The sequence below is a fragment of the Lolium rigidum genome, chromosome 6 (assembly GCF_022539505.1).
Source record: "Lolium rigidum isolate FL_2022 chromosome 6, APGP_CSIRO_Lrig_0.1, whole genome shotgun sequence".
Taxonomy (NCBI): Eukaryota; Viridiplantae; Streptophyta; class Magnoliopsida; order Poales; family Poaceae; genus Lolium; species Lolium rigidum.
Genome location: NC_061513.1, coordinates 8983125 through 8995028, shown reverse-complemented (window position 1 = coordinate 8995028; position 11904 = coordinate 8983125). Strand labels below are relative to the sequence as shown.

General features: G+C 43.0%; 1 protein-coding gene across 1 annotated transcript in view; it reads left to right on the top strand.

Annotated features, from left to right (window-relative positions):
• Positions 1-1629: 1629 nt before the first annotated feature.
• The window catches only part of LOC124661262 (putative disease resistance protein RGA4), a 53436-nt gene continuing 43161 nt past the window's right edge, over positions 1630-11904 (top strand). Inside the window, exons 1-2 of the mRNA XM_047199127.1 lie at positions 1630-4589; positions 4971-6209. Coding sequence (XP_047055083.1) covers positions 1988-4589; positions 4971-6209 — 3841 coding nt within the window. The 5' untranslated portion in view covers positions 1630-1987. The remainder of the gene's footprint in view (positions 4590-4970; positions 6210-11904) is intronic.

Sequence of the window (11904 nt, the reverse complement as noted above, 5' to 3'; positions counted from 1 at the left end):
CCGACAGTAGGGAAGAACCCGAGCCCCTCGACCAACACGACAGGGTCGTAGAGAAGCCCATCGAGAGGGCGAGAAATGGTTGGAGGGGAGGCAGCCGTTACAGACCGGTGGCGGTAGCGAGGACGATGTGAGCGCGAAGGTGGCACGGGAGCTTAACATGATCAAGCCTTAGGCACTCGGTTATCACCTAGTGCTAAGGTACGTTTAAACACACTTCTTTCTCAACTATGTACTCTCTTTGTCCCAAAATACATGTTATATAATTTTTCCAAACACTAATGATTTTTAAATTTGATCAAGTATATCAAAAGAATAGGAAGACTCAAATCAATATCAATAGATCCATCGAAGACATATGTTTATAATGTATTTATTTGATATTATGCTTTTTGATATTTCATTGTTTATATTTTTCAAACTTAGTGAATTTTCACTTGTGACTAAATTAGTGCGCTATGTAATTTGGGACTTGGCATTATTTTAGTAAATGTTTTTTCTGTTTTCAACCGTAGGATAGAGATCCAACGGTTCCTCCTACTCCGTTCTGAACATGCCGTGCTAGAACTGAACCACAGCGGCTGAAGCGTTCTACGGCGGCGACGGCGGCGTCTGCCGGATTTGACCATTAGCACGCCGGCCGGCCGCCGCCGCCGCATCCTGTCCCACCACTCTCGCACCCTCCATACATAGCCTCCTCAACCCCCTCCTGTCGGGATCCATCGCGGAGTCCTCCCTCCTCGGCTGCCTGCAATGCTGATGCGTTCGCCGCAGCGCGCCGGAGGACGGGCGGGCGGGAGGACGCGGAGGCGTTTCGATCAGTACGTGTATGACGTTCAACTGGAGCACTCGCAGGGTCGGCGGACTCGCCGGCCTCCCTCCCCTGCTCCGCGGTCAGCAACCCCCGAGTTCGTCATTGGTGGATTTGTTTTCCCCTTCCCCTGTTTCTCTTCCTCCAGATTGGTCGGGGCTAGTTATCTCCTATCCCGTGCAATCTAATACCTGCATTCTACTCAGGTTTTTGTTACACCTACATCTGTCCAGTTTATTTTTCTTACCGAATTTTGTTACTTCTAGATTGTGTAAGTGTATCATGAAATGTTTCACCCAGATTCACAATTTGATACCTGCATTCATACTCAGGTTTTAGTTACACGTACATCTGTCCAGTTTATTTTTCTTACTCAATTTTGTTACTTCTAGACTATGTCAAGTGTATCATGAAATGGTTCACCCAGATTCACAATAGTCAAGTGAAGCAGAGTTCAACTTTTTTTTTACCCTGATTCTACTGGCATCTTCAGTTTCGTGTTGATCAAATCAAATACGAGAATCTCCAAAATGTTGGAATATACTTTTCTTGGATAGTGATCACCAAAAGGTCGGTTTCGTACATCTTGGGCAGAATCTTCAGTACAACCTGTATGTGTTGCTTTACTCTTGCTCGCCATGCAACGGATTAGTTGTTATCATGTGCCATTCGGTTTAGAATCTCCAACATAGCCTGTATATGTTGTTTTCCTTTGGCTGGCCAAGCAACGGAATTATTTTGGCATGGGTCATTTAGTTGCACATCAGATGGATTCTTATAAATTTTAAAACGTAGTATTCACAGATGAAAATTGGGGGACAGGGAGATACTCGCGTTGAATTCCATTTTCCTCACAAGCATATCTGCAGCACGTCTAGCTGTAGCTTTGCTCACACCAACAGCTTTTACTTTCCATTCTCCTCGAAAGGAAAGCATCTGCACGTGTAGCATGCTCACGCCACCAGCTTTACTTCCCATTTCCCTCAGGAAGCAAAGCATATCTGCAGCACGTTTAGCTTGCTCACACCACCAGCAAAGAATATCTGCACGTATAGCTTGCTCTACCATTCTCTTCACCCTGGATGACAATTGTGTTTCCCTGTGCCATTCTCTTCTCCACCCTTAACTGCAGTTGTGTTTTCCTGTGTTCCGCGTGCGTCACGAGCTCTCAGCACTCCAATGGCAGAGCTGGTGGCCACCATGGTGGTCGGACCACTGCTGTCCATTGTGAAGGAGAAGGCGTCCAGCTACCTCCTGGACCAGTACAAGGTGATGGAGGGCATGGAGGAGCAGCACCGGATCCTCACCCGCAAGCTGCCTGCCATCTTGGATGTTATCACCGACGCGGAGGAGGCGGCATCACACAGAGAGGGGGCCAAGGCTTGGCTCCTAGAGGTCAAGAGGGTGGCTTATGAGGCGAATGAGATCTTTGATGAGTTCAAGTACGAGGCGCTCCGTCGTGAAGCCAAGAAGAATGGGCACTACAGCGAACTCGGTTTTGATGTAATAAAACTCTTTCCCAGCCACAACCGTTTTGTGTTCCGTCAAAGAATGGGAAAGAAGCTATGCAGGGTTGTGCAGTCCATTGAGGTCCTTGTTACTGAGATGAATGCATTTGGGTTTAAATATCAGCAGCAAGTGTCAGCATCCAAGCAATGGAGGCGGACAGATCATGTTATCTTTGATCCAAAGAAAATCATCAGCAGATCGAGGGACCAAGATACAAGGAATATTATTGATACTCTTCTTGGTCAAGCTAGCAATGCAGATCTCACAGTTGTTCCCATTGTTGGAGTAGGGGGACTAGGCAAGACCACCTTAGCGCAGCTCATTTACAATGAACCCAAAATTCAGAAGCATTTTGAGTTGCTCATTTGGGTTTGTGTCTCTGAGACCTTTGATGTGGATTCCGTGGCTAAAAGCATAGCTGAATTTCATTCCCCAAAAACTAAAGAAGAAGCAGCTCCCAAAAAGAGCCCACTCGATATCCTTCAAGATGCACTAAGAGGGCACAGGTACCTCCTTGTGCTGGATGACGTCTGGAACAGAGAACCCGATAAGTGGGAAAAGCTCAAGTCTTGCCTTACACATGGTGCCAAGGGTAGTGCGGTTTTGACAACTACTCGTGATGAAGGAGTCGCAAAAATAATGGGTACAGTTAAGGCCTATAATCTCGCAGCTTTGGGGGATAATTTTATAAAGGAAATTATTGAGACAAAAGCATTCAGTTTGCAGAAGGTGGAAGAAAGGCCTTCTGTGCTAGTTAATATGGTTGGTCAGATTGTGAAGAGATGTCATGGCTCTCCTTTGGCCGCAGCATCACTAGGTTCGGTGTTGCGGACGAAGACCAGCAAAGAAGAATGGAAGGCTGTGTTAAGCAGAAGCAGCATTTGCACCGAGGAATCTGGAATTTTACCAATACTCAAGCTCAGCTACAATGATTTGTCATCCCAGATGAAGCAGTGCTTTTCTTTTTGTGCCGTGTTTCCGAAGGATTACAAGATTGATGTGGACAAGCTGATCCAACTATGGATGGCACATGGCTTTATTGAGGATCAAAAGGAAGTTAGTCCTGAAACCATTGGCAAACGAATTTTCAATGAGCTGGCCTCAAGGTCATTCTTTGTGGATGTGAAGCAAGAAAAAGTTCCAAGAAGCCGATATAACCCCGCGATGGGTACTTATTCCAAACATACCTGTAAAATCCATGATCTTATGCATGATGTTGCACTGTCTACAATGGAAAAAGAATGTGCTCTCATGCCTGAGCAACCAAGTCAGATTGAGTGCCTTCCAGATACAGCTCGCCACTTACTTTTGTCTTGTGAAAAACCAGAAACTATTTTGAATGATTCTCTGTTGACAAGATCTCCAGCTTTGCAGACACTTCTGTGTGATAATGATATGCGAGAACCATTGCAGCAATTATCGAAATACAGCTCCTTGATGGCATTACAGCTCTGTACAAAAAGAAGGTCATTCCCCTTAAAATCTAAGCACCTGCATCACCTAAGGTACCTTGATCTCTCAAGAAGTTGTATCAAAGCACTTCCTGAGGATATAAGCATTCTATACAACCTGCAAACGTTGAATGTCTCTCACTGCGAAGAACTTTGTCAGCTTCCAAAGCAAATGAAGTATATGAATGCCCTCCGTCATGTCTACACTCATGGTTGTCCGCAGATGAGGAGCATGCCAGTTGACCTCGGAAAACTCTTGTCCTTGCAGACACTTACGTGTTTTGTGGCAGGTCCTTCTAGCTCTGGGTGCAGTGATGTTGGAGAGTTGCAGCAGTTAAACCTTGGTGGACAGCTTGAGCTACTTCAGCTAGAGAATGTGACAGAAGAAGCTGCGAAAGCGGCAAACATCGGAAAGAAGGAGGAACTCCGAGAACTGAAATTAAAATGGACTGTTGGTTGTGACCATGATGCGAGAGTGCTTGAGGGTTTCAAACCTCATGATGAGCTGCAGGCTATAAGGATAGAGTCATACGGAGGAACCACCTTTCCGACATGGATGTCTATGTTGCGAAACGTGGCTGAGATCCATCTTTCTCGTTGTAGAAAACTGCAATGGTTATTCAGCTGTGGTACATCCTTCACTTTTCCAAATTTGAAGGAGTTTACACTACAGTATCTGGATTCTTTGGAGAGATGGTGGGAATTAAGCCATGAGCAACAAGGAAAAGCGATAATATTTCCTCAGCTTGAAAAGTTATTTATTGTTGGCTGTGGAAAGTTGACAGCGTTACCTGAAGCAACACTGCTCAGAGAATCTTATGGTACAATGGCACGGTCAGCATTTCCAAAGTCGAAAGAACTCTGCTTGGATGGCTTGGCTAGCTTTGAGAGATGGGAGGCATTCGAAGGAAATCAAAGTGGAAAAGAGGTAATATTTCCTCAGCTTGAAAAGTTATTTATTGTTCGCTGTGGAAAGTTGACAGCGTTACCTGAAGCAACACTGCTCGGAGAGTCTTATGGTACAATGGCACGGTCAGCATTTCCAGAGTTGAAAGAACTGTACTTGGATTACTTGAACAACTTTGAGAGATGGGAGGCAATCGAAGGAAATCAAAGAGGATACATAATATTTCCTCTGCTTGAAAAGTTGTCTATTAATTGCTGCCCAAAGTTGACAGCGTTACCTGAAGCAACACTGCTAGGAGAATCTTATGGCACAATGGCACGGTCAGCATTTCCAGAGTTGAAAGAACTCCACTTGAATGACTTGGACAGATTTGAGAGATGGGAGGCAATCGAAGGAAACCAAAGTGGATACATAATATTTCCTAGGCTTGAGAAACTTGAAATTTCCAGTTGTCGTGTGTTGACAGCATTCCCGGAAGCACAGCCTGGTGGAGATTATGGTATGACACGCTCAGCATTTCCTGCGTTGAAGGTTCTCAGCTTATCATCATTGCAGAACTTTGAGAGCTCGGACGCAGTTGATGGATCTCAAAGAGAAGACGCAATGTTTCCTGAACTTCAGAAGTTGTATGTTGGTGGCTGTGGGAAGATGAAAGTATCATCAGGGCAACAAAAGGTTTCTCCAAAGCTGGCCGTGTTACACACTGAGGGAAGTGAGGAAGAGATGATCCGGTTGGTAGCTAGACATATGACTTCACTGACCAACTTGAAACTGCATAGCAGTCGAGAAACGGAAACAACCTTGTCAGCGGCTGATCATAGTTTGAAACTTGCGGTGGATGTCATGGTAAAAGGGAATCACAATGATTTCCCTCTAAAAGATATGGAGTTATGGGGCTTTAAGTCAGGGGCTACGGCTGAGCTATGTGCACATTTTGTACAGCTTCAACACTTGGATTTTAGTTACTGTGATGCACTTGTCCACTGGCCAGAGAAAGAGTTTCAAAGCTTGGTATCCTTGAGGAGCCTAATAATTTATTACTGCCAAAAACTGATTGGATACGCACCACAAGCTCCTGCAGAGCCATCAACAACACCAGAACCCTCGAGTGAACTACTGCCACGTCTCGAATCTCTCGATATATATGGTTGTCCAAGCATGGTAGAGGTCTTCAAGCTCCCTGCATCCCTGAGGAAACTGACAATTATTGATTGTACTAAGCTCACATCCATATACAGCAGGAGGCTACAGCAGGGACAGTCAGCATCATCGATTCTACAAGGGCCAGAGGTGTCATCATCATCTGACAATGCCAGGACCACCAGCTTAGCAGGTGTCCCCTATCTTCCCCCATCGCTGGTTGACCTACACATCCATGATTGCAAAACCCTGTCCCTACCGAATGGACCACAAGCATACTCATCTCTGCAAAGACTTGTCATCACGGAGTGTCCTAGTCTAAAGAGGCTCCCTACATGCCTCCAGCAACGTCTAAGCAGCATCCCGGACAAAGATCTAGATGCCCGTTTTCAAGGTATGCACGTGTCAGTTTCCATCTCTTTTGGTTTGTCACATTTCAGTAAAAAATTAAGACATACTTCCAGATATACTACTACTTCAGCTGGATCGACTGCTTTAGCCAGCTAGCTAGATACATAACTAAATGAAGATGTTTTATCAATATTTTTGTGTGTAACAGCATACATGTTTTACGTACACATGTACACTTCTGGTTCATCACTGCAATAGCAAGCATATTTGACCAAGTAGTTACGTAAATGGCACACGCCATAGATAGTTGTAACAGCATGACTGGTAGTCTAGTAGTACAACCCAAAATCTGTTGCAAATATATTCCTTTTACGTAAATTTGTTGTTCCTTCAATTGTAAATCTGACGCTGCATTGATATTTACCAATTTCTGTGACATCATTTGTGAACAGATCCCAGTCTATTCAATCCCCTGTCATGGAGGAATGCCATCCGCAGAGCTTAGCTAGCTGTCAATATGCAACACTGCCACCATAGGAAAGCTACCAAGCCTCAAGCAGGAGTTCTGACTGGGCCATGGATCACTGTCTATTCCGAGCTTTCTTCTTCTGGCGTCGATTGTGAGGCCGGGCGGCTCCTTGGCAGAACTGTTTCTGCCATCTGTATGTACAACCTATCTAGAGTAATACCCCCGCTTCTTGTCCTCCTGCTTTCATTCACCAAAACTCATGCCAAGAATCGTGTAACTTTTCATTTCTTGTTCCAAACTGCGTGGCAAGTTTTAGTGTCTTATCTCATTCAGTATGTATAGAACCAGAACACTTTGTGTCTGTGATATGTTTGGACATTCTCTATGTAATAATGTAGCTGCATCTTGAAACTTGGTAATCCAGGATTTACCTCCAGCTAAGCTTGTTTTCAGCTGCTTTCATGCATGGCGTGTGCAGCTTATTTTGTGATAAATTTCTGAAGGGGATAAAATAAATGTTGTCGGAATATAGTCCGGAGAGACACCTTCTGTCTATGTTGTCGTTCAGATCATGCAGCTACAGAAAATCTGAAGCGCACGCTACGGCAGAAAATCTGAAGCGCACGCGACAGCAAGGGCGAGGGACACAGGGCCAATCAGCTTATTCAGGCTTGCTGTAACGCCGTCGGCGACTGGATGTGGATGCCGCCTGGTGGCAGCAGGTGTAGGGCAGTAGTATGCAGGGGGTGCCCAGAGCTGACGCGACCACGATAGCTACGGAGCCGCCGTCATAGGTGTCGTCGGAGTCGCCGCCCCAGCCCTCCTCAAGAACCATCCTAGTCGACTGGTCCCTCGGTAGCGCTCGGCCGAGTCGGTCACGCACGAGCACGCCCGACCGCTCCTACGGAATGCCTTCAGGCTTCAGCGTCGGCTATCGACCTTGCGCGCTGTCGCGCTGATTCGTTAAGATCGTTAATGAAACCAAAGAAATGTTTATTTGGTATAGAGTGATGGAACAAGGTCTACAAACTTTCGGTTGATGTACAAAATGGAAAGACGTTTGACAAATCCTATAATCTCAGGAATTCTTTGACCAAGAAAACCATCACCAAAAACATTGAAAATAATAAAGAAAAGAAATTGTTTACTCTCATGTTTTAGAGAAAACAGTACCACTTGTTCTTTTTTCTTCCGCTGGCTGAACCTGAATTTGAAAATACAAAGGCGATTGAGGATGACATCATCGGCAAATCGACCTACTCGAGCGTTTGTTGGTGGCCTTCACCGATTGGCATCTTTGAGTACATCGACAATGTCACCTCCACTGCCACGAATATCAAGGCGATCATGTTTGAAGAGAACTGGTTAGGCTCCGGAGGTACCATCTTAGTGCTGAGTCAAGTTGGGAAGTACATGGCGACCATCCGCGCATTGTTTCACTTTGTGGCAATGTCCACGTGAAAGTTGTGTGCATGGCAATTGTGCGTCAGACGATTTGTATTTTGTAGCAGTGGTCTTAACATGTGGGGGCGGCAACATAGTGTTATTTCATTCTTGGTAGTGCTCTTTGAGTGTCGTGTTTCACTTTCCAGGGTAAAAACTTTAGGTGTGGCCTTCATTGGCTGCCTTCATTTGGTTGTAGGATTATTCGAACCTTTTCTAGGGTGAAAACCTTTGATATGACTATTGGTTAGATAGGGCGACGATGATGCACTGTTACCTTTTTGGAGAACTATTTTGTAGTCTAGTTGTTGCTAATGGTGGCCGTTTGTTTCTTCCAGCTACGAGTCAGTAATCGCGTCAATGTCATTTCTCTTTTTTTCTTTTACTTTTGGCTATATGAATCCTTGATATCTAGACTAGCTCTCGACATTATATTGTTGCAGGTGCAATTGATATCAATCTATTATTGATGCTTAAAAAGCTTGATTCCTGGATTGGTGACTCGGCAATCTCTGGAGGGCGTCTGTTCTGCTGGATTCTAGCCTATCCTTTGTCCACTATCTCTATATGTCTATGTTCTTGATGAACAAGACATTTGTGGAGAAAATAGACAAGCATATGAGAAGTTTCTTTTGGTCATGTAAGAAGAAAAAAGGGAAGTATCATTTGGTTAAATGAGCGAGAATTTGTCACTCCAAAAAGAAAGGGGGTCTGGGTGTCAAGGACCTTAGGAAGCAAAACATCATTCTCCTATGTAAGTGGTGGTTGAAGTTAGAGACGCAAAATGGCTTGTGGCAAAACATTGTTAAAGCTAATTACCTTAGAAACAAGTCAGTCGCTTCGGTTAAGCCGAGAGTGCAAGATTTCCTTGGATGGAAAATTCTGTTGAAGGTAAAAGATTTTTATTGTGCTGGGAGAAAAGTTATGCTTCAAAGAGGGGACCTTGTGAGGTTCTGGATGGACCCTTGGCTTGATGAGACCCCTCTATGTGAATCTTTCCTAGCTCTTTTTGACATTTGTCAAGGGTAATATTGGACATTTGAGAAAGTCATGAGTTGTAATTTGAATGTCCCTTTCTGTAACATCCCAAATTTTAAAGCAAAGAAGAAAATGAATTTCACTTTTTCCAAAATTTGGAACCAACAAAAACTTTATTTTTATAAGTCAAGATGCATAGTGCTTATGCATGTATGAGTTGATCTTTGCCATGATTGTTTAATTATTGTTTGGAACATGACCTAAAACCCTAAACCTTACTCTGTGAAGTCCAAATGAAATAAAGCAAATTAAAAATAAATGAAAAGAGAAAACATATGTGAGCCTAAAACCCCAATTTGCAAATCTTGACCTTTGCCCTAGCCACTTTTCAAAATGGTTGTGAACCATGGTTAAACCCCACTAAACCCTAAGCCATGATCATTTGGATCAAAGTGAGACATATAAGAAAAAGAGAAAATGCAAATAACTTCACATATGAGGCTATGGCTATTTTTGTAAAACTTTACCCTAAGCCCTTCTACCTTGTTTAGATGATTTTAAAACATTAATAAACACTATCTAGTACTTAACAAATCAAATCCAAGGTGAAAAAAAAGAAATAAAAAGAAAATAAAACTATACATAGGGGTATATGAGAGTAAATAGCCAATTTGTAAATTTTGGGAATTGACCCTAAGACTTGGTGTGAATGGTTGGATCACTCCTCTATACCATTTCAACATTCAACAATATCAATTGGGTCAAGAAAAACCAAATCAAAAATGAAAGAAATAAAAATTACTTGTGGCATGTGATAATGGTCACATGTGACATTTTTAATATCTTACCCACCCTGAGCCCTTTTATTGAGAGATTCTTAAACCAAAACCTCACAACTTCTTTACACCTCATCCAAGACCTCATCAAGATGAAAAACTTTGGTGTTGACCACTTTGACCAGAGCTTTGACCATTTCTCAAAATAGTCAACCCAAGATGCTATGTTGAAACAAATTCTAGATTACCCCCAACTTCTCAAATCTTCACAAATAAATTTCCAAATTCAAACCAATGCCACCAATGGCTGCCCAACATCATTTAGATCACTCCTATATAGAAAGTTGGCCAAATTCAAAAATAAATGAGACCATTGCTTGTGATCCAATTCTTTACATAGAAGTACAACCACCCCTAACCGCCACTATGTACCACCTCCCCTTTTTATATCTTGAGCTCATCTATAGTGCTTTGTACCACTAAACCCCCACCTTGACATCACCTAGCCTTGCCATGATCACCTTGAACCAAACCATGCCAAAGGACATGACATATGTCACACACTTTTTTGACTTTGATCATATGTGCACCCCTTAGTCTACTCTAGCTTTGCTCACCATGTCCAGCACCCTTGCCTCACCTCACTCTAGCAATACAAGCCCTCAGAGACCCAAAGAAATGCACAAAAGATCACAAAGCACCACCATGCCGGCCATCATGGTCACCCCAATGTCAAACCTTCCTCTGGTCCTCCTCTCTTCATTAGTTTTGAGTTTTTCCATCTGAGCAAGTTAAGTGCCTCAAAAAAATTCGTCTTTACGGACTGTTCTGTTTTGACAGATTCTGCCTTTTATTTCGCATTGCCTCTTTTACTGTGTTCGAGTGGATTTCTTTGCTCCATTAAACTTCAGTAGCCTTGGGTAATGTCCAGAAGTGTTGGGAATGATTGTGTCCTTGCTGAACATGTGAATTTTTGATTATGCGCTAACCCTCTAATGAGATTGCTTTGAGTTTGGTGTGGAGGAAGTTTTCAAGGATCAAGAGAGGAGGATGATATGGTATGATCAAGAAGAGTGAAAAGTCTAAGATTGGGGATGCCCCAGTGGTTCATCCCTGCATATTTCAAGAAGACTCAAGCGTCTAAGCTTGGGGATGCCCAAGGCATCCCCTTCTTCATAAATAACTTATCAGGTCATCTCTAGTGAAACTATATTTTAATTCTTTCACATCTTATGTGCTTTACTTGGAGCGTCTGTGTGTTTTTATTTTTGTTTGTGTTTGAATAAATTCGGATCTCAACATGCTTGTGTGGGAGAGAGACACGCTCCGCTTTTTCATTTGAACACTTGTGTTCTTCGTTTTACTTTAGTATTCATGGCGAAAGCTGAAAGCCTCAGCATTTATTGTTATTTTGTTGGAAACAGAAAATGCTTCATATGGTAATTGGTATATTATCTTGAATAATTTGATACTTGGCAATTTTTTTCAGCTCTCAAGTAGATCATGTTTAAGCTCTTGCATCATGTAGTTTAAATCTATTAGTGGAAACTACCGTAGAGCTTGTTGAAATTTGGTTTGCATGATTGATCTCTCTAAGGTCTAGATATTTTCTGGTAAAAGTGTTTGAACAACAAGGAAGACAGTGTAGAGTCTTATAATGCTTGCAATATGTTCTTGTGTAAGTTTTTGCTGTACCGGTTCATACTTGTGTTTGCTTCAAACAACCTTGCTAGCCAAAGCCTTGTATTGAGAGGAAATGCTTCTCGTGCATCCAAAAACCTTGAGCCAAAACCTATGCCATTTGTGTCCACCATAACTACCTATATGTGGTATTTTTCTGCCATTCCAAGTAAATTGCTTGCGTGCTACCTTTAAAAATTCATTCCTTGTCTTTGCAATACATAGCTCATGGAAAAGTAGCCTAAAAACTATTGTGGTAATGAATATGTCGCTTATGTATCTTAGTTCTTATAAGTTGCTTGTTGAGCGGTAACCATGTTTCTGGGGACGCCATCAACCTGTCACACCTTTGTTGAATATCATGTGAGTTCCTATGCATGTTCGTCTTGTCT